Raw genomic sequence first — 23,861 nt, forward strand, 5'->3', positions numbered from 1 at the left:
GCAGATGGGAGCTGACCTTGGGCACGCTTGGGAGTAAAGATGATGAAGGAGGAAAAGGAAGAACCAGAACTCAGTCCAGACACAGAATCAACCAGGAGGGCAGTCTCTTTCCTGACGGGAACTTGAGGCGGCCGTGCTCATCCAAGAAAACCTTTAATGGAAGACACCACCGTGACGCTCAGGAACTTTCCTTTATGTTAGCACTTTCCCTTTCATTTTTTTTTTTTTTTTTTTTTTTTCTTTGCGGTACGCGGGCCTCTCACTGCTGTGGCCTCTCCCGTTGCGGAGCACAGGCTCTGGACGCGCAGGCTCAGCGGCCATGGCTCACGGGCCCAGCCGCTCTGCGGCATGTGGGATCTTCCCGGACCGGGGCAGGAACCCGTGTCCCCTGCATCGGCAGGCGGACTCTCAACCGCTGCGCCACCAGGGAATCCCTGTCACGCATTTTTATTGTATGAATAAATGCGACCCTCCCAGGTCAGCGACAGCCCTTTTCACCTCACCGTAACCCTGAGGAAGGGTCGTACAGGTGAGGAAGTGAGCTCGGAGCGGTGACATCCCTCCCATGGAAAGGTGTGAGAGCGGGGCTGCAGGTGGGGTTGGGTCTGACCATCAGTTCACCTCCACACAAGGGGTGGAGGATGGAGACAGGTGGAAAGTGAAGAAAAGCAACTTGTGTAAATAAAGGACAAAACAGAAGGAAAATTATTAACTTCCTGAAAGAAAAGCACAATATCGATAGCTGGAAGAAACAGAAAAAAGGAAGAAGTGTATTAGAGTGTATTATGGTATTCATTGCTCATACCATTTCCGTTTTTTTATGTTCAATTTAATCAGTTTTATGATGGAGTGTTTTATAGGTTTATGTCGTAAGTTTCCTACCATTGATTGTGTCTAGGGCCGAGACTCCATTAAAACACTCTAATTATTAACATGCAGTACATTTATTTTAATGAACATACTGCTATAGTCAGCTCACTCTATCTCCGTATTTTCTATAAAGCATTCCAAGAGGATGTTTAATCAAGGTCGTCATAATGGAAGAGGAATTCAGAAACCATATGTGGTTTTATTATTCCCTGAAATGGCTAATATGGCTCAAGATGTGTCACCTTTACAAACTCTGAGGGCCTGAGTCACTGTTTTCCTTTCTAATGCAAAGTTCTTTCGTATTACCCCATTGCTGTGTATAACCATGACTACACTTAAGGCCCTTCCTGGTTAATTTCGCTTTGGCAAAGCTATCTTTGAATCATCTAGGATTTTTGGCAACCAAACAACTACCTCGCATTCACATTAACAATAGATTCAAAAGCATCATGTAAAGTCTATACAATCCTATTTTCTCAAAACTTTTACAGCAGTTTAGGGAATTCGTAGTCCCTCTTTGGAAGGAGGAAAGGGAGGAATGTTCATTCAGAAACATGACATCATTTTCCAAAGCATGTTTAATGGAACTAAAAATAAAAGTTAAGGCACCGTCTCGTCTATCTCCATTTTCCTTCCTTGTGTAGAAGGGAAGAATAAGTGAGAATCTGAGATGATCATTCAGGCTTCCTGGGCCACCCCGACTCCCATCCTGAATGGGGTTTAAAGAGCCTTGCTGGATTGCTTTCACCTGTTGGCTAGAAACCAGATGCTCCAGTGGATTCTCATTCATTATGTGAAAATGCTGAGTCTAGAACCTCACCTTCAAGTTAAATGGATAATACTTTAAAAAAAAAAAAAAAAGAAGATGGGAAAAGCTAGCATCTAGGAGCTATGTTAAAAATGAGCATCTTTATAAAATAAATAAGCCATGGGGATTTAAGGTACAGCATGGTGAGTACAGTTAATAATACTGTATTGTATATTTGAAAGTTGCTAAGAGTAGATCTTAAAAGTTCTCATCACAAGAAAAAAATTGTAACTGTGTGTAGTGATAGATGTTAACTAGACTTATTGCGGTGATCATTTTGCAATATATACAAAGAGCCGATCATTATGTTGTACACCTGAAACTAATATTACATGTCACTTACACCTCAGAGAAACAAACAGAGGCATGGACTAAAATCTAATGCCTCCATTAAACAAAATTAATTTTGCTTAAATGCCAAAAACCAAAAACGAATATTAACATATTCTGTGCTAACTCCAGTTATTTTTCTTACCTGCATCAGATTGATTTATTTTCTGTCTCCTTTCATCAAATATTTTGTAGTTACTAACATCAGATAAACATGGAGATAGAAAGATGAGTAAGGCAATATTTCATAACTCAGGTCACCAAAGATGATCTTATGAGGAAGGCGGACTTGCGATGATTTAGAATAATTTCACTGAGGAATATGCAGGATGCCATGGGATCATGTAGCAAAGAAGCCCTATCCTGTTTGAGATCATACATGTTGGTGACATGACTGCATAGATTCAGTTTCCCGAAGACAGTTTTTTCCCTGTAGTTGATTGATTCTTATTTGATCACATGAGTTTGGATGGCCAAGATGGACAGGCTTAGTGGTCGTCTCAAGGGTGAATAAATAACTAAAACAGATTTTAGCTCTTAAGCACTTTTCATACATAGATATTGGAGAGGGACGCATACATTTCCTCCACTTGGAATGTTAAGTAGGTAACTGGTTGGGGCTAACAATGGCATCTTAGTGAAGTACACAGGTTTTCTTTTAGAGCAACATAGAGGGATCCAGAGGAGAGAGAGACAGAGAGAGTAGCAGAATAGAGAGAAAGATGTTTGTACCATACCAAGTCTAATTTGAGATAAACTCACGAGTGTTCCATTTTCCTTGTACACTGAGCTGAGCCTCAGTTACTTGCAATCACAAGAGTTCTAGCTGATACAACATTAGGACATTATCATTAACTAAATTCCAGACTTTATTTGTAATCACTAGTTATCCACTAGTATCATTTTCCATTCCAGGACCAATCCAGGATACCATACTATATTTACTGAGCTTTTAAAGAACACTATAAAATATGTCAAAAGCATTCAGGGATAAGATATCATAGTCAAATCATTATTATTAACCCTGCCCTTATCCAAGCTCTCAGGTTCCTTTTAATCACGGCAATATGAGATTTCAGTGCCAAATTCTTTGATGTTCTTTGTCAAAGTTATAAGCAAATATATACAATTACAAATAAAATCAAAGTTATTTCAAAAAAAAAAAAAGTTAAGGCACCGTGTCTCCATTGGCACAAAGAGAAGGGAAGTTCTGTCACTTGTCTGGCTTGTTGTATTGAACGTGGCTTGCCGGATAAGCTCTGCCTCACTGGTTGAAGCCCAGATCCTCTGTGCAAAGGATCACTGTGCGTAAGGCTTTGATGGTGGAGTTGTGGGTTCCATGGGGGAAGTCATCTAGAAGGTGAGCACCAGGCTTCCCAGCGAAGGATACTTGGGGTGCATCTGAAGGAGGAGTGGACATCGGGGAAGGAAGGGGAATACAGGCAGAGACCACGTGAGAGAGCTGGGGAGTTAATTTCAGGAGGCTGTAGCAGAGCCCAGAAGGGTAGGTGGGAGGGGTGGGGGAGAGTAAATTGGGGCGAGGGCGGGGAGTGAGAGATGAGCGTGACAAAGTAGAACTTGAATGTCCTTCTAAGGCGTTTGTATTTCATTCTGTTCCTGTATGTATCTGAGGGCAAAGATGTCAGTTCCGAACATTCTGGAAAAAGACTCAGAGCATCTTAAGAAGACGGTTAAATAGACAAACCACTGGACTCACCAGAAAAGTCAAAGTAGCCACATTCACAAATGTTTGTGCCCAGAGGGACTCTACACACTGTGGTACAGGGAATGCCTTTGCCTTCGCATCAACTACAATGTTATTATTTTTAGATATAATTCACATACCATAAAATGCACCTTTTAAAGGGTCCAACTCAGTGTTTTTAGGATATTCACCGGCAGTGGAGGCTGTGGCAGGCAGGGGGCAGGTGCTGGATGCCCCAGGAAAGCATGGAGACAAAACGAGTGGAAACCAGCAAGTCTGACTCAGGACGGTGGACTTCCCATGCTCCTTCAAGGTGAGGCGATCTGATGGAAAGCAGGAACGGGGGGAGGTTTATCAAACACAGAGGCTCAGTAACACAGGGGTAAGGAAGAGAAAGGTGACCGCAATCACCTGCCAGGCCCACAGGGCTCAGGTCCACCCAGCCAAGTAGGAACAGACCACCCTCTTTCCTTTCCTGTCTCCGGGCTTTGGCCTGTGTGGGCTCAATCGCAGCTGACTACTTGGGGGAACAAGGAGAGAAGAGAACCGCCCCCACCCCCACCCCTTCCCTCTAGGAAGGCTCTGACCACCCGCCTTAGTGTGGGGTGGTGATGGCTTCAGTGAGGAGAAAACTGACCTTCGAATGAGGATTGAAGGTTGAATTTTTACGTAATGATTTTGGCTGAACTTCTTCCAATCATAGAATTGAAATAACTTAAAGTGACCTCAGGGCTGCCATTATATTAGAGTGAGCAAAAAAGTCATAGGATCTGCCCAAATTCCCATCCCAAGGCCAAGAAAGATTACTTGCACGCAATATCACCCCTCCCCCATCCTTCAGAAAAATGTACCTTGGTATGTTACTACACGGCATCTTCTAAAATCTTATCAGTTGCACTGTTTTCTAAGATTTCTGCAGATTATTTGAACATAATTTTGCCATGTAGATTAGAGCAATGCTGCGGGCTGATCCAGTGATCACTCACAAATCCCTACGATCTTGCTGGAACCTACTATGGAGGCTTGAAGAGCTAAATAAACCTGTGGAAACTCCATATCCAGAAAGTTCCAAAAAGCAAAACGTGAATTTGCCAGGAGCCGGCAACTGCTTACAGAGCATTTACATTGTAGTAGGTATTATACGTAACCTGTAGGTGATTCAAAGTACGCAGATGTGTGTAGGTTACATGCAGATATTATGGCGTTTTATATAAGGGACTTGAGCATCTAAGGATTTTGGAAACCACAGGGGTCGTGGAACCAATCCCCCCTCCCTCCTGCTCCTTATACCGAGAGACAACTGTGTCCACTTTCCTTCCTTCCTGGCGGCTATGAGGTGGCCATGTGATAAAGTTCTGGCTAATGAGAGAGAAATAGAAGTCTGCTGGGAAGATTCTTCTTTTCCCATAAAACAGGATGGGTGTCTTCCCTCTTCCTTCTTCCTACACTGAATATGGACATATTGGAGCTGTATTAGCCATTTTATGAGAAGGAGAGAAGGTCCCCACGTCACTGGGGTGCTGGTCCTGACACTGCAGAAGAGCAGTCTTCCTCTGCACGTGAGAGAAAAACAAACCCTTATCAGTTTAGCTACTGCTAGTCAGGTAGTCAGTTACTTGCAGCCAAAAGCATTTTGAACAGAAGTAAAAACCAAAATGAAACCTTATTGACTGATCTTAGGAGTGGAGTGAATATCCACCTATATGCAGTCATTCACTTAACCCTAAACGTCTGAGTAACATTTGTTGAATAATTCTGTGCGCTGGCCCTTGAGATTCAAGGAAAAATGCATTGCAATGAATAGAAATGAAATATGATTAATAAAAATGTGATCAGCGCTATAGCACCAATGTGAATATACAATGTTCAGATTATACAGAAGGAAGCAGCCTGGAAGGGTTGAGGAAAGCTTTGAGAAGTGGTGACTCTAGGACTATGACTTAGGGACTTGTCAGATGGAGAGGGGTGGGTAGAGGATGCAGGCAGGTGGCACAACGCAGGTGAAGCCCACGAGGAGAGCCAGGCAAAGTGAAGTGACTGCATTTTATAAATATTGTAGTTTAACACTGAACAGTGCTGGGGCTTTGGAGTTGCACGACCTGGGTTCAAATTCTGGCTTTCCCATTTATAGCTGTAGATCTGTAAGTAAGATATTTAGTTTCATTTTCCTTACCTGACAGTTGAGGTTTTTATGTACTTCACGGCATAGTTGGAAAGATCAAATGAGCTGAATCACAGAAGGTTTTTAGTAGGTGCCTGGCACGTAGTGAGTATTCCATGAATGTTACATATTAGTATCAGCTGGTCTCGGACACAGGCTATAATATGGTTGGCAGGGTGGCCTGAGAAGACTCTGAGAAGGTTGATTGGTGCTCAGCTGTGATGAGCCTTGTATGCCACGCTGAATAGCTTGACCCTGGATCCTACAAATTCTTGTAGGCTTTGGAGCAAAGAACTAAGTCAACAATGGCCTCCCTGGTGTCAGATCCTATGGGCACTTCAGCTACTTGGCATTGCTGACGCCCTTTTTGAAGCTTTTTACTTAATCTCACGGATACAATTTTTCCCTTGGTTTTGTTCCTAGTTTAAGTCTTGTCTCCTTAAGTCACCCTCAGTTCTGCTGCCTGAGGAATCTTTGTAAAATGTAGCTATGATCGCCTAACCTGATAAAAATCTGAAAGGGGTTCCCCATCCCCTCCAGTCACTCCATATGCGGCATAGAGACTTCATGACCGCGTGGTCATATTTTTTATGCCCCAGCACGAATTTTGCCCTCTGACCTTTTCGTAGGGAACTATTAGAAGTTCCTCAGCTTTATTGCTATTTTTGACTCCATGATTTGCAGGTGCTGTTTTCTCTCCCTTAGAGATCTTTTTCCTCTCCCTCTTTCGTTTATGGTTTGACTTATTCTTAAGGACTTCACTGAATGGCATGCCCACAATGTCCTCATCTTTTTATTTCCAAGCTAAACAGCCTTGTGCTGACTCATGAAACAAAGGAATAATGATTTGTTATACTTTTGTCTTTGTGTAAGTGGAGAACATTTTCCAGAAGGGGCTAATTAATTGTTTCCCTCTGATCAAAGATATGCTATCAGGCGCATACCAGTTTGTGAAATCACAAAGCATTGTTTCAGGGGAAGTTAACCTGAGCCTGGAGCTATGCTTCTAAACTGCAGTGTGAGATTGCAAATGGACCAGAATAAAAATTTAAGAGTTTTTACCCTGGATTGGCCTGGCATTTTGATGATTACCCTGGATAGGATTTTCAGTTACTAAAACGTGTCCATATTAGGGACTGGAAGATTTTCATCATCTAAGAGTGATGGGGAAGCTGGGGCCCATGCAATGCCAGATTACGTCATCCAGGGAAAGAGAGAAAGCACCAGGGCAAGTTAAAACAGGGGTCATTAGAAGGAATAACATTGTTCTCTGCGTCCTGCTGACTCCAGCTTGTCCAATAAAACAGCTTCATTTGCCCGCCTCTGTAACTGAAACAGGCTCAGAGGGTGGTCCCATGACCCCCTCCTATCTTACTGATTTGGACTCGTTCTAAAAGAAAGGACTAAAGCTTGGGCTTCTTGCTGTTCTGCATTTGATAATAGGTTCCTACAGAACGAATATAAGGCTCAGCTTAACACTTCTTAGAATACATTTTGCAGATTTCCTTCTTATCATACGTAATGGTGACGTTTCATGAACAGATATTCAACAGTTACGAAGTCTGTGCACTTTTGAAAAATTAAAATACCCATACTTATTAAAAATTAAACTACCATACTTATTCATCGGGTTAAGTAGCCTAAGATATTTCTTCTCAATGGAAAGTTAGGCAGTTAATAGAAATGAGATTTACACAGTGATAAAAACATTGAAAACTATGTGTTCATGGTATAATTACCATCATATTAAAAACCCTTAAATTTATGGCCATGTATAAAATTGTTGTTTGTATTAAGGTTGGTGTTAGAATTATGAATAATGTTTGAGTTTACACTTTTCTCTATTTTCCAGATATTTATTCATTCCTTCTTTTCCGTCTCTCCCTCTTTTCCTCCCTCCCTCCCTCAGTCCTTCCTTCCTTTCTTTGTATATATTTACTGAGCACCTATTCTGTGTTAGGACCTTTTCCAGGCCCCGGGAAGCCACCAGTAACAGGAGACACTAATTCCAAATCTGAGTTTGTGTTGGGTTGGGCATGGATCAGAGAGAGAACTGGAAGAGGGGGAAGAATTAGGCAGCGACACCAAGTGCAGGTGAAAGAGGAGGGGAGTGTGAGCTGCACCAGTTCTCTGCCCCCTTTGTAAGTTCTCTTTGGATAAGCTCATCTTCCTGTGTTTCACCCAGGTCTCTGCTGTCACTTCTTAGGAAGAAGTTCTGCGACCATCCGAGTGCCTTTCCTGTCCCATCTTGCACTGCCCCAATGCCCTCCCCTCACTTAAACAGAACTGGCTGACCTCATAGCGTGAATTTATGTATCATTTGTCCACTTGTTTATTATTGTCTTCTTCCTCAAAATGTAAGCATGAGATAGGGACTCTGTTTTGTTCATTGCTGTATTCCTGCAGTTTAGAAGTGTGTGCCTCTAGAGCACAGGAGAGGTTTAACAAACGTCAACAGAGTGATTAAAAGAATGATGCCCTAATCTATATCCTTAGCTTTGACACCTCGCCTGAGTTCCAGATTTGCATTCCCCGTGCTGACCAACCCTTTAAAGGATATCCTGAGTGTACTTTGAACTCCAGGTGTTCAAAGTTTTTTGTGATCAGCCTCCTTCCCCAGCCAAATCTGCTTCACTTCTTGTGAAATCCTCTCCCTTCAGATCATTTCTTTGTCTCTCGAGTCTTCACTGTGCACCTTTGTTCCTTTGCCACTACACCCTGTTTGCCTGGCTCCTTAAGGAAATCAGAGATCTGAGGGTTATCAAAGGATTGAGGTGTGAAAGATTTGTCCTGGCACTTTAGCAGAGGGCTGAGCGCTCACAGTCTTTCTACTTGTTATTGATATTCTAATGCACTTGCTTGCATGGCCTCGTCTGATTGAAGAAGTGAACGTGAACGTTCATCCGTTAGGGTTTTCTGGCCTGATCTTTATACTGAATTTGCACGTTCTCCTGTAATTGATTGAACGTGCTTACTTGTTCCAAGTAGGGAAAAACCTGCATGGCTTATAGCAACTTCACTTTTAAATACGGTTGGAAGGAAGGGATGGAACAGCTGTAAGGGTGTTTTGTATCTTTATTACTGATAGTGAGTTCTGAGTAATATTTTCTGGGTAAAATTGAAAAACAGTATTTAATACCATTTTTGGGGTGAACATTAAAATTTAATTCTATTAAGGGTATTTAAACAAGAAGCACACAAGTTTACCTGTTCACGACAGAGCCTTTGAGTTGCCTGAGTAGACGTTGCCTTTTTTTTTTGCAATGTGTCTCTTCCACACCTACGAGAGACTTAGCCGGAAGAAAGGACTGACATGTTCTGAAGCGTCAACAAGCCACATACACTTTCAAATTACAAGGCAACGTTAGTCACTCTGGGGCGATTCCATCAACTCTGAGACTCGTGCTTCTGATTTCAAGGAGCTTGCAGGTGTGATGGGAAACGGGCCACAACAACGGAAGACAATATTGCCAAAATAAGTTGCATATGTTTTAACGCGTCATAGGATACGCTCGCGTGCATTCTCATCTATCACTTTCCTGCTGGCAGTCCTTACTCCATCAGGAAACCGAATCATCGATCCTCCTTTTGTACCTTAAAAACAAAGAGGAAACGAATCCGCGGGGACACTGTTCTGCGGCCGCCTCGTTCCCCGCCGGTGCCCGAGAGGCCACCGTCAACCTCATTTGGAGATGCTTCCAGAGACTCAAATCACTACGGTTGAAGGAGACGTAGGCCCTGCAGGTCTAGTTCTGCATGTCCTGGCACTTCTGAACTCGGTCAAGGAAAACACAAGTCTTCTGTAAACCTGCGTCCCGCGTTTCCAGCGAAGTGTTGCTGGCGGTCCCTGCCTGGCATTGTCGCAGACGGAGGGATGGCGGGCGGGGGCGGGGCGTGAGGGAGGGGTGGGGCCAGGCAGCTTCTCAACTACAGATCCGGGTGGGGTGGAGCCTGTAGGCGTGTCGAGTCCTGATGGGCGGGGCGGGGCCTGAGGGGGAGCGGGGCCTGGTGGGTCTCGGGTCTCCTCAAGGAAAGGTGAGGGAGACGCAGGGCTTGACGGGAGGGGCATCTCCTCCGGAACGGTCCATGGGGGCGGGGCCTTCGGATGGGCGGGGCCCGGGGCCTGCGGGTGGGCCTTACGCGCAGGCCAGGCGTCGCCTCAGCTAACGGTCCTGGCGGGCGCGTGCCCGCGGGCGGCGCCTCCGGGGCCCTTGCGGCCGAGAGCGCGCCGCCGCCTCTGCCGGCCCCTGCTCGGCCGAGGCTTCCTCCAGCGGCTCCCCTGTCGGCGGGCCGGGCCGGGAGGCGCGGGCTGCGGCGGGAGCATGGTGCGGGCGCGGCAGCGCCGGCGGTGAGGACAAGTCATGGGCGACAGGTGAGCGCGGGTCGGCCCAGGGCACGGCCCCACGTGGCGCCCGCTGAGGCCTTTGCCTTCACACAGGTGGCTCCGGGTGACCGTGCTTCCCGGCTGCGTGGGCTGCAGGACGATGGCAGTGCCCGCGATCTGGACGGTGCGCGACGTGAAGCGGCGCATCGCGGCCGAGACGGGCTTCCCCGCGTCGGAGCAGCGTCTGTGGCTCGGAGGCCGGCAGGTAGGGCGGGGACGGGGTCCCGGGGACGGGGGTAGGGCCTGGGGATGGGGCGGCTGGGGCGCGGGGCTTGGGGACGGGGCCGGGGGACGGCAGGACCGGCGACTGGGCCCGGGGATGGGGCCTGGGGACCGGGGACGGGGACCCGGGGCCGGGGCGGAGGACGGGGTGTACCGGGGACGGGGTCTGGGGGGAGAGGCCGGGGATGGGGCGGCCGGGACGGGCGACCGGGCTCCCGCTCGCCTGGAAATGATCATGCCTGGTGGATACGGATCGAATGACGGGGCTGTGTGCCTGTCACTGCTGTGAATCTGTCGATTTGCCGTTTCAGCATTGTTTCCCCTTCCCCCCTTTTGTCTGAATCTTCACTTCCTGAAATTAAGATACTTTTTTGATGGACGTTTTAGCAAGAGGGTTTTTTTTTGTTTGTTTTTTTGGTTTGCTTCTTCGGAGCCATAACCACTGAAGTGACTTCATCATTACTCATATATTTCTGACTTTGTTATGCATTTAACTGGAATCCTGGTCAGTACTTTTTTTCACCTTTTATGTCTTGGATGTTTCTACCCATCTCTGAATCACAGAAATTTAGGACCGAGAGGCTCTTCAGGCATACTTTAACACGGAAGCTGTTATTTTGAGGAGTAAATTTATAGTAAAACTTGTAAGGTGCAAATGAATGATTTAACAGATCAAAACTTTGGAAAATTGGAGTATTTCATGTTATATATAACCTTTAAGCCTGGTGGAAATACTACAGTTTTCTTAAAGGAGGTGTTAAATGGAGACGTTTTACTAGAAATTAACTTATTATTTTATCCTAGTAAATATCTTCACTTTTTAAGTGATAAAGAGGTAAAAAAGAGTTGAACCAGATACACAAGGACTGCTTGAACCACCCAGGATGGCATTTCAAGTATTGGATTTCCTTACTACACAGTACAAATATTGGGGACATGCTCGGTACCCGTGATTTGTAACCTCTCAGTGTACTCTTGGCCTTCTGTGTGCCTGGGTGCACCCTCTGGTCTCTTGCCCTCTTTGACAGATTCTTGTGTTCTTGTGTTCCTCCAGGGATCAGTTCTCCTTACTCCTTGGTTCCCCAGGGTCTTTGGTGTGAGACAGTGGCTTGATTGAGGGCTTTGGGCAGGGCTGAAGAGGAAAGCTTGTCATTCTTACCTCTTCATCTGTGTCTGCCCCAGGCTCTTGACCTTCCTGTGTACCCACCCGGGTCCTCTACCTACTTCTTTGGTTGTTCCTCTGGTCCTCCTTTGTCATCTTATCCCCTAGATGTGGTCAGAGCCAAAGAGTCAGTTGGGGCTCTGTCTTGCTATTGGAAAGGTTTCTGGAAGTGTCTCTGCAAAGCACTGCTGTGGGATGGTGGACGCGGGCGTGGTGTGCAGCGTGTTTCAGATTGAGTGGGTGCGCGGCGGGGAGTCTAGTTAGGAAGCTTGTGCTAGAGCGAGGGGTGAGCTTCCAGCCTTCGATCGTGGAGCTGAAACTGAGAGGAAAGGATGCACAGCGGGCTTTGTAAAAGACAAAATTATGGTGGTTTGGTACCAGACAGGGGTGTGTATTTGTGCAGACCGAGGGAGGGGTGGTGGCGGTGTTGGATGTAGAATAAGGGAGAAGGCCCGGCCAAGCATGTTCACAGGCCTTGAGTCAGACCAGGAAAAGAATGCTCAGTTAGCAGAGATGAACAAGTTCCGGGGGATCCAGGTTTCAGTTCGCTTTTGCATGTGTTTGAGCTGGTGGCAGAGTATAAAGCGTCTAGGAAAATGCATGAAGAGGTAAATGACCTAGATGCTGTTCCTGTATTACCAGCGGGTAACAGAGGCCAGGTTAAGTGACATGTTAGAATCTGTTTTCCTGTTTCTGGTAGGAATGGGATAAAATGAATTCTAACCAGTTCTGAGGTCCCTGCTGTGTAAGAGTCTAGGGCATGATCGTCAACAGGCAGCTACGGCTCTGGCACTGAAGCTCAAGGGATAGCGGTCAGGGCTGGGGGCATGATTTTGGGAAGCAACTTGCTTAGTGCGTTTCTCCTTCTGCACCTTGGTAAACTCACTGGGAATATGATTAACATTTGCTGAGCACTTAACCATGTTCCACACACTGTTCTGCTGGGGACTTTCCATGTGTCATCTCATTTACTGCTCAGAACAGCCAGCCTCATGAGATGGTTGTGACTAGTCCATTTTGTAGAAGAGCAAAGCTAAGATTCAGAGAGATAAAGTATCAAGTCAGGATTTGAACCCACGTCTGTCTGATTCCAAAGTCTATGGACTTCTGACTATTCCACATCAGAGAGAACCTGTCAGGCTGTCTATTGCGAATAAATAAAAGTTCTTTAAAACAAAGAAGAGCTTAAACCATTAAAAGTGAACTTTGAACTCAAGGATGGAGCTCTCCTAGAAAACAGTCAGAGGGCACAGTTCTCTCCTGATGCAGAGGACGGGCCGTGACTTCTACTGAACTGGTGAACTTAGTGATGCTAACGCGTGTCATCAAGAAGGGTCTCCTTTTTACAAGCGAATCTTTCACAGAAGTGGTTTCCCTCCGTTTTTATTCAGTGCCGCTCAGAACCTCTTAGATTGGAATCATTGGTGAGACTCCTGCATATTTCAGGGTAAAAGAAACAAAAGCTGCCGACACCTCGGTGTCACTCGCTGGCTCTGGTTGGTTTTGGACTTAGCATTGGGCACTTACTTGGTCCTCAGTCTTTCCAGGTCACCTACCATCCTTCTCCTTGTCTCTTGCTTTTCCTGGTCCGGAAGAGGAATCTGTAAGTTCTTCTTCCTGTCCTGTGAAGAGAGTGAAGCTGTTCGTTAGAGCTGCGTATCTTCCTGACACTTTCTCCTCGAGCCAAATGTGTTTGAGCCTCAAACCCGGAGGTCTGAAGTATCGCTTACCTTTCCTGTCTTTTAGTTGATCAGCAATGTCCTGCCCATCAGCTCTTGAATCTTGAGAACCTCCTTGTGTTCTTGACAGCTGAACAGAGGAAGAAGTGTTGGGAGATCCAGACTGCAGTTAATATTATACTATTGGCTTCACAATTTGGAGAGAGTTATTGTTTCCTAGTAAATGAAAGTGAGCGTCTCTGAGGTCCTTAAGGGAGGCTTAGGCTGGCCTGAACAGAGACCCGGCGTTCAAAGTATTTTGTCATCATTCTGTTTGAAACAAAATATGAAGACTGAAATGGGCAACGTTTAAGGTTTCGTTGCCTCTGGAGATGAACACGACCAGTGTCACTTTGCTTGGTTGAATGATTTAGGGTCCAAGGAGAGAGGCCCAAGCAGAACTCCCAAGTCTTGGCAGGCTCGGGGAGAAAGCAGGTAGCACTGTTGAGGTTATCTCTGCTGCTTGATTTCTCTTTGGGAGAATCACCGCCTTGCTATGGGCCACTGATTACAATCTACCAAAAGCGTTCAGTGTCAGGCTCACACAGCGGTTAGGTGTGTTGTCACCAACAGGGTTCTACTCCGTGTATTCTTCATTTTCAAGTCCTCTTTAACACCTGGAGACATCTTCCTGCGTTACAGATTTCCTTCCTTCCTCCCTCTTGCTGTTCTTTAAAAGTACCTTAGCTAACTGAACTGGACTACTAGTCCTTGGCTTAAGCATAGCTCTCTTTTAGTAATCAATTCATTAGTTAATTAATAATAGAATGAACAACCTTGATGACATCATCCAACTGGAGAACTAGAATGCTGTTGCCGGTTTCCTTTCCCTCTGTTCTTTTCCTCCCCAGCCTGTATGCCTGTCTCTTTTGCCTTACCTCTTCGCGTGTTTTATTCTGTTGCCTTTTTATAGTTGTTTCGATAGTTTTATCGTAAATGTGTGTGTGTGTGTGTGTGTGTGTGTGTGTGTGTGTGGATACCTGTGTTTGTATGGATGTGTGTGTATAAGCTAAACAATATACTGTTTACTTTTAGTTGTTTATGAACTTAACAAGAAGCTTATTATGCTATATGTAGCAACTTGGATTTAGCTTTTTTCACTCAATATTATGTTATGAATATTCACCCCAATTTATGTACAGTTTAGTTAAGTCATTTTCATTGCTGTATAATATTCCACTGTGTGAATATGTCATAGGATTTGGGTTGTTTCTGAATTTTTGTTGTTAACAACAGTACTGTTGTGATTATCTTTGTCCGTATTTCCTGCGCACAGAGGTTTTTTTTACAGGCTTGCCTTAAGATTCAGTGGGAACACGTATATGAAAGTGCTTTATAAACTGGGAGCTGTAACAACTGTTAACAACCATGTTCAGATTTGTATTTTAGAAATGGGGACTAGAATGAAGATGATGTGCAGAAAGTATGGAGACCAGATGGGGGATGGTTGTAAAAATCCAACAGAAGTTGAGAGTCTGAACATTTGGAAGTGGAGAAGACCGAGACAGATGTGAGGGGAACTGGGAATGGACACGCTGGTGCCACTGTCGGTGGAGGAGGGCCACTGAAGCACCTTTTGGCAGGCCAAGCTCTGGGAGCCTGGAGGGCAGCCGTGTGAGGTGGGGGGTGGACTATGGAGATGGCGGAGTCGTGATATGGAGAGCAGTGTCCTTCAGAACCCTGTCCTCCCTGTCAAGGAAGGGTCAGTTGCAGAGGCAGTTCTCACCTCTTCTACCAGAGGCGAGAGCCGGGGTAGCGTTTGCAGACTGTTGCCTGAAAGTCACTCCTCAGTAGCATGAGTGCGCTGCTGGGGAGAAGTGGATCTGGCATTTTTTCAGAAAAGCAGTCCATACCTGCTCCTGTGGGTCATGATCACACACTGTACCCCACCTTTGTGGGAAACAGAGCAGTCACCGAAAGGAAAACGAATATTGAGGCATTTTTCAGGAAAGCCAGTTGGGGAAATCATAGACCCAAGCAGCTTCAGAGGTTGGAGTCCTCACTTATCTCTTCCTTTCACATCATAGCTTTTTTATAACAACGTCTATAAGCAGTTTACCGAAGTGTATTTCTAGGAACAGTATCTTATAAGATGCTCTTCAAAATAAATGAAAAAAAATTACTGCTAAAATTTGTGAAATACCACATAGTATAATCCTTTTAAAGAAGGTTACCATAATATTAATATGTTGAATGCCCTAAAAACCAAATTATTCCAACAAATTAAAGCTTTTTTTTTTTCTTTTTGGTCCTCTAATATCTGTCGAATCCCATGGAGCTCTGTTCTGAGTAATACTCTCTGGAAATGCCGATCAAAAGAATGATTTTGTTCATGTTGATAATCCTGATTCACCATAAAATTTTAAAAATTATTCTAAAGCAGAATCTATATATCTTTATCTATTTGTAATTATTTAAGGAAAAAGCATTTACATTTTTAAATAAAATTTTTGACTAAATTTTTGTTCTCTGGAATATTCACTTCTCCAGAACAACTTATTTCCTTATATGAACACTTAACAAACAATCTTTGTTTTTTGTTGTTATGCATATACATAAATCCACTCTTTTTTAGATTCTTTTCCCATATAGGCCATTACAGAGTATTGAGTAGAGTTCCCTGTGCTATACAGTAGGTCTTTATTAATTATCTGTTTCATATGTAGTAGTGTGTACATGTCAATCCCAATCTCCCAATTTATCCCTCCCCCATTTCCCCCCTGGTAATCATAGGTCTGTTTTCTACATCTGTGACTCTATTACTGTTTTGTAAAACAAACATTTCTTAGGTGAAAAAAAATGAGGTAAAGTTTTGAACTTACAGAATTAGGAACTATATTGCTTTTCATAATTTTATTTTCTTTTTTCAGTTATCTGACTGGATCAGGATTGGAGATCTGACTTCCCAAAATTGTCATCTTTTTGTAAACCTTCAATCAAAAGGCTTAAAAGGGGGAGGTATAACATTGACTTTACCAGGAGTAAATTCCATTTTTAGTCGCATAAAGATTATGTTTTAAAAATAAAATGAATGTACATAACATTTGGATGTCATGAGGGGCTGTCAGGGCCAGAGGAACACAGGTGTGGGTGGAGCCAGTGAGCTGTAAGGATGCGTTGGGTGGAGCAGTCTGCGGGCAGGGTCCTGTGGATGCTTGGTCGTGGCGGGTGGTTGTACCAAAATGGTGCAGATAAATTCATAGTGATGATTTTGTCTTAAGCACAGATTTCTTTTTCACTTATAAACAGATGTATTTTTATTCTGTGCATCTGAGAAATTATCTCCCGTCGCCCATGCTCCCTACGCTTTGCTGTCACCTGTCTGAAGGTGACCTGGTTGGTCAGTTCTGAGAATCTCCAGTTTAGGAGAGACTTCAGGGTATTTGAACTGGGCAGCCGTTGAGACATTGTGCCGTATTTCAAAACACTCAGAACATTGGTTGAGTTTGCGACCATTAAGGATGTCATAACAGGCACCAGAATCTCTGGCTTATTACTTAGTGGCAAAGCAGCCACAAAATAGCGCCATTTATTTCATTTGCTTCGGAAAATAGCAACACCCCACCATGTTCTTTATTTTTGAATTAATAATCTTATGTGACATTTGGTATATGTTTGAACATTTTTTAAAAACCTAATTTGTAGTTTAATTAAAAATCTTGAGCTTTGATAAAATTGAATCTGCTTTCCTTTGTACTGAATCTGTTTAGTGAGGTAGCCCTCGTACCAGAGGGCTGCAGTGAAGTGTGTGAAGTCAGAACTTGCACACCTTCATTGCGTCTCAGAACCAAGTAACATGTTGATAATAGGCCAGAGGACTGGACTTTCTTCTAAATTGTTTTACCCGTGTTCTCAGGTCGATTTGGTCAAACAACTCCCCCACTTGTTGATTTCCTCAAGGACATTTTAAGAAGATATCCAGAAGGAGGACAGATTCTTAAGGTGAGGTGTGGGTGTGTGCATGTGTGCATTTACACTGATACAGATGAGACAGAGTAGTATTACTCACAAGGCCTGTTAGTATTTACATTTTAGAATTTTGTCTAGATTTGAATGGCTGTGTCTGTTTCCCTCTGCACCTGCAGTGCATACGCTGGATGGGATGGCTTGAGATGCAGTCCATGTAAATATGTGAGGTTTCAGAGGCAAAGGAACCCCCTAAGCTGCAGTGTGCTGTAGTCATGCAGTGTTGCTCTAGGAACATTTATTTGGTAATTTTATGTAATTATATAATGTAATTTTATGTAAAACATTGTGCAGGGGCATTACAAACCAACCAGCCGACCAAATAAAATAAGACAAAACCCACATTCAGGGGCCATGCACCCATGCCTGTTTGACTCCCCTAGATTTAGAAGTTTGCTTTTTGGGAGAGTTTATTTAAAAGGATAATTGTTTTAGTTAAGTATTTCTATTTACAATATATTCTTTTAGTTTGAATACACTCATTAAAAAAACAAACTGAACAATCATAAAAGAATGCAAATGGAAGATACTGCAAAAGTTAGATTCTGTATTTAAGCTTAATAAGAAACTTCCTTAATTAAGTGTAAAAGTAGATCAGTTATTATGCATTTTCCTCTAATTATTTAGTGTTTATTATGTTCAATATCTTAGCTCTTATGATATTTTCTAGTTTAGATGGTAACATTTTAGAGAATAAGCACTAGGTCAGTTCAGCTTACCTTAGTATCAGTCATGCTCAGGCAGGCGCTGACTGGGGAGTGCTGTACCCTAGGGGGTTTAGTAATGATGAGGCACTGGGGCAGTTTAAGTCTGTCTCTGAGAACAGGATCGGTGGCTCACAGAAGGCTAATTTGAAAGCCATTTTTATATTGAGATATTAGGAAAGTGAAGGTGGGAAGGGTGTCATTATTGGGTTATGGGGGTAGAGAGAGGTGAACAGAATAAATTTAAGATAGGATTTAGTAGGGCCTCATCAATTCAAAAATGAGTGATAGAGATCCTGTTGGCAAACAAGGCAGTGGTCGTGAGCAAGGTCTTTGTACATTCTTAGGGTCAGCAAGCGCTGATGTGTAGTCCTTCCACTTTGCTTATTGTGTAGATATGTGTGCCAGCCAACTCAGTATGATTTTTGTCCCTTGGATATTTTAGTAGAATTCTACCACTTTAGATGTAATAGGAATCTTAGAATTGCCTAGACTTAGGCCACCACCTTGTGTGATGTTTGCTGAAATAGATCCAGAGAAATTTTAGTGACTAGCTCAAGATCTTATGCAAATTGGCACATTTATTGTGCCAGAATCAGTTTGAAAGAGATCCCCTGAGAAGAAGGGCCCCATCGTATTTTTTGTTCAACTTGGGACTGATAGTTGGAATCTGGGACTTGGGATGTTATCTTGTTTTCTTCATCTCTGTTGCCTAAAATACACATAAGTCTCAAGTAGCTATCCAGACGAAAGCAAGATCCAGCCTCTAAAGTGCTGTCGTCCTGTAAGTTAAACGTGCATCTTGCTACCTATTTAATTTTTATTTCTACCTTTAATATTATTTTATATTATACCCTAATGTAAATAAGAGTGCTAATTTTTAGGGATTCTACTAGACTAAATAGGGTGGGAGTGAGTCTTAAAAATCCCATGAGAAATGGAAAGTTGTGTAAACAGGAAGACTTTGCAGCTGATGAGGAGGTAGATAAAAGCGTGGTCAAGTGTTCGTGTTTGGGGTTGAACGGCATGTGGGATAACTGTCCCCAGCCTTCTGGTGTGCACGGGGTGAACTAACCACCCACCTGATGTCACAGCCAGCTCTCATTTGCACACTGCTCCCGCACTCAGTCTGATGCTTATCTTGTTGCGTGCAGGCAGTGCGCTGTGTCACCCGCTCTCATGAAGGCTTTGCTGTCGGCATGGCTGTAGTATCAGTGTACGCCCTCTGCAGTTCCTGCCCATCCCTGCCAAACCCCACCCCCGTTAGTGATTCCAGGGTGCTGGGAAAGTAAAAAATAGTGCCCCCCAAAGTTAGAGGTTCACGAGTGTGCTAATACAGGTGGATTATTCTGTGTCTAAAGACCCATCCATTTAAAATATAACCCCTTGATTTGGTTTGGTCTAACTCAGAGCTCATCCAGGAAATTGTCACCTGTTCTGTTTTTTTTTTTTTTTTTTTGCTGTACGCGGGCCTCTCACTGTTGTGGCCTCTCCCGTTGCGGAGCACAGGCTCCGGACGCGCAGGCTCAGCGGCCATGGCTCACGGGCCCAGCCGCTCCGCGGCATGTGAGATCTTCCCAGACCGGGGCACGAACCCACATCCCCTGAATCGGCAGGCGGACTCTCAACCACTGCACCACCAGGGAAGCCCTGTCACCTGTTCTTTACGTTAGACTAAACTAGATCGAATTGTACTAAAATATCCAAGGGAGAAAAATTATACTGAGTTGGCTGGCGCACAGATCTACACAATAAGCAATGTGGAAGGACTACACATCAGCACTTGCTAACTGTAAGAATGTACAAAGACCTCGCTCACGATGCAAATAGTGGGTTTCCTTTACTTATGTGTAATTACTTTTTAAATATTATAGGTAAATACAAAGATGGGCAGTTTTATTAAATATTATTTTTTGGTGTATTTCTTGACTAGGAATTAATTCAGAATGCAGAAGATGCTGGGGCCACAGAAGTTAAATTTTTATATGATGAAACTCAGTATGGAACAGAGACTCTTTGGTCAAAAGATATGGCACAATATCAGGGTAAGAATCAATAATTAGTTATGGACAAGTTTTATTTTATGTACTAACAAACAGGTGAATTTTAGTGATTTACAACTGAGTGTTTAATGAACAGTCAAGTTACCACCTGTCCTTCACTTCTTGGCGTATTTAACTCCAAGAGATGTTTTTCTCTGCTTTTTGTGGGCAGATGTCTCTGCTAGTTGGTATTTTTACAGAGCGAAGAATAAAAATCTTGAAACTCAGAGTAACAAGCAATGTAAATACATAAATCTCTTTTTCTGTTCAGTCAACTTGTGAGCATTTATATCATTAGCGAGACAAATAGAACACTTCTCTGCATTTGGAAAGAAGTTAGAGGCTGTGGCTTTGTGTATCACTTTGTGCTTTGAGAGTGCCCTTGAATTATTTTGAAGTAGGGTGAGAAGAAAGATTGAAGGAGAGAAGTGAGTAAGGAAAATGAAAGTAAAGACAGTAAGAAGCGATAACGAACGTAAAGACTGCTGAAGTCCTGCGCTTTGAAGTGCTGTGTTGAAAAGAACATTTGTAACTTTTAGTGCAGCTTTAAAGTCAGTAGGGTGATTGTGAATGACTGTGTGTGGTAGAAAGTTATCGAGAAAAGGGAGGGTCAGTTCAGACTTTCCTGGACATATTTTTAAGGAGATTAAGTCATATATTTTTTAAGAGGTTTCATGATTTAGGAGGGTAATCAACATTACTGTTAAACATCTAAATACTAAATATTTAGCATTTATGATATATTTATTATATAAATACATATATTTATTCTTAGGTCATATTTGTGATATGGAAGTTGCATTTTTAAAATCCTATAAGGAGATGGGATGAGACGTAGTATGGCAGGAGGTTTCCATTCTAGCCCTGACTCCTGCCCCCTTCATGATCTTGGGCAAGTCAGCTCGCCCCCATTGTTCATGTGTTCGGTGAGAGGGTGAAACCAGTCAGGTTTCCTGGCTCTGAGAGTCTGTGATTTAATGTAGTCATTGTTGAAAGATACCCCGTGTAGATATGAGGGACTTTTGTCTGAACCCTGATCCTGCACGGGGCTCCCCGTGGCCCACGTCCGTGGGGTGCTGGTGTGTGGCGTGTCAGTCGGGCCTGCCCCTCGTGTTTCCTCCCTGTGCCTGGGCGGGGCCCTGAGGCTGGCCGCCTGTCAGCCTTCTCCCCTGTGGAGCGGCGAGAACATAGTCCCCCCCCCCAGTCACTTTGAGGGTTCAAGGAGATTGTGTGTGTCACAATGCTTTCTGTCTGGTGTCATCCTGATTTGGGGAGTGTCCTGTAGAACTGTATACGGGAAGAGATCGGGAAGAGATCCTGGAAGTATTCTGCTTCACAATTCTCTCATGTCTAGGAGTTTTTCCTTCCAGCCCTGACTTCACCTCATTAAAAGAAAAAATTATGAAACAAGATTATTTAGCTGAGTTTATGCATAAGCATACTTAGAGAGAGGCTCTTTAAAGTGACGTCAGATTAGACAATTTTTTAAAACTTGCACATACAGAAGGAAGTGGACATGATCTTTGATCTCTTTAATTAACAAATGTTTGTTGAGGGCCCTCCGTGCTTGTGGTGTTTGAGGGTCTTTCTCTCGCATTCAGACATGAGCGGTATCTTGGCTGGTGTCATCTTCTTGGGTCACAGTTTTTTCCCTTTACTGACACTTAGTGTTGTACACGAGAACTCTTGAGTTCAACTTGTTTGTTATGTAATGAGATTACAAAAGACTCAGAATGTCAGATCCGATGCAGAAGACTCAGAGATCTTCCCCAGTTTCTCACTTTACTAAGGATTTCAAGGATGTGGTTAATGAAGAGGTACAAGTGAAGGAGTGTGGCGAAATCTGGGGCTCCCCCACGCCCTTTCCTGCTGTGTCTGAGGACACCCTGTGGCCTGGGTTTAGCAGAGGCAGCCTCCACGTGCTTGTCCTTCCTGCAAAAGCCTCGCGGTCTTGGCCTTTTCATATCCCCACTTTGACTGTTTTCCAAGTAGCAGCCACGCCATTTTTGTAAAGCAAACTGTGGCCAGCATCCCCATATCTGTGCTTGAATTCATAGGCACGTGAGAAGGGTTATTTTTCACCCTATGAAATAATATATTAACAGGGTTTCTTTAGTCTTCTTATACATTTACAGGTAATTCCATTCACAAAAATAAATAAATATTCTATTTAGGAACAAATTTAAAAGTAGTACACTGTGATTAATTTTCTTCTTTGCCCTGTGTTTTGAGTATCTAAGTCCATAATTTTTCCTTTTTGGATTTTTGGTCAACAATACTATATTTCTTCTGCTGGTAATTTTTACCATTAATTTGTAATTTCTGTTTTTTTTGTTTTTTTTTTTTGCGGTTACGCGGGCCTCTCACTGTTGTGGCCTCTCCCGTTGCGGAGCACAGGCTCCGGATGCGCAGGCTCAGCGGCCACGGCTCACGGGCCCAGCCGCTCCGCGGCATGTGGGATCTTCTCGGACCGGGGCACGAACCCGTGTCCCCTGCATCGGCAAGTGGACTCTCAACCACTGCGCCACCAGGGAAGCCCCGTAATTTCTGTTTTTAATGTGAAAACAACCAAACTGTAATGCCCAATCAGTCACTCCATTCATTTCTTTCCATCTTCCCATCAAATAAGCAATGTTGTGTAGGGGAAGTTATTGTAAGAGAAGTGAACACCCACGCTCCCTTCTTTCTCAACACCTGCATGTGCCTCTCGACGCCCAGGGCCAGCTCTCTACGTGTACAACAATGCGGTTTTCACCCCGGAGGACTGGCACGGCATTCAGGAGATAGCACGGAGCCGGAAAAAGGACGACCCTCTGAAGGTCGGGAGATTTGGAATTGGGTTCAATTCTGTCTATCATATAACAGGTATGGTGTTTGGCTTTTCAGTCTTGAGACTGAAAATTATTTTAGCCTATATTTTGTACTTCATTGGGTTAACTTCAGAGATGATACTGTTTTAAAAGGCATTTTCCCCAAATTCTCTGCCAGTGGCAAGAAGTATATCAATGAAATATCAGTGCGTCTTGTGTTTTCTCAGGTTACCATGGTAACTATACCAAATCTTCATCATGTGATGCAAAAGTTAATGCCATCATTTCCGGTGGAATCAGTGTAGTATATTAAGTCATTTTATGTGAGGTTTGAGATTTTACGTGAGCTGTTGAAAGCCTACACAAAATTGTTACTCTAAAAACTTTTACACTGCAAATCTTTAAGAGTCAGGCAAACTGATTTTCACAGATTTTCTTGTACATAGGTTTAAATAACAGGAAGAAGAAAGTATAATATCCAGTGGTATTGAATAACTGACAAGGGGAGGACCTTTGAAATGACTCTGGTTTCTCACTTTCCTCATAAAAATTTTACTCTCTTTAAACTTACGAGTATTTTAACCATTACTTTGAAATCATGCTTGTAATCTAGAAAGAATATGAGGTTTCTGATTCATAGTTATAGTAGGAAATACTTGAAACTCTTAGGGTAGACACCTCTAAGGGTATATGGCTGTTCTTCCAGAATCAGAGCTCTTAGTATTTACTATAGTTTTGTGATAAAACTTTTTTATGAAATTAGCACTTGTTATCGTTTAGTTTGAAACCGTTTGTGCATTTTGAACTTGCAGGAGAAGGAGGGTTGAGCTGGCAGAGCTGTAGCTGTAGCTAGAGTGGCACATAATTTATTGCCCAAACTGGGACACTGCTGAGAGTGAAAGAGGTGGTATTATTCTCAGACACTGGCCTGAATTGGGACTGCCCTGGGCAAGTGGGATATAGGGTCACCATCACTATG

General features: G+C 43.6%; 1 protein-coding gene across 2 annotated transcripts in view; it reads left to right on the top strand.

The window, feature by feature from the left end:
* The first annotated feature begins 17,111 nt into the window (after positions 1–17,111).
* The window catches only part of SACS (sacsin molecular chaperone), a 34,512-nt gene continuing 27,762 nt past the window's right edge, over positions 17,112–23,861 (top strand). For both annotated transcript variants that reach the window (XR_014298047.1, XM_082675460.1), the window contains exons 1-3: positions 17,112–17,302; positions 19,964–20,075; positions 22,791–22,937. Coding sequence is in view for 1 of the 2 variants with exons in the window: in XM_082675460.1 (XP_082531586.1) it covers positions 20,060–20,075; positions 22,791–22,937 (163 nt within the window). In the remaining variant the exon portion in view is untranslated. The remainder of the gene's footprint in view (positions 17,303–19,963; positions 20,076–22,790; positions 22,938–23,861) is intronic.

Source organism: Grampus griseus (assembly GCF_964374135.1).
Source record: "Grampus griseus genome assembly, chromosome: 18".
Lineage (NCBI taxonomy): Eukaryota > Metazoa > Chordata > Mammalia > Artiodactyla > Delphinidae > Grampus > Grampus griseus.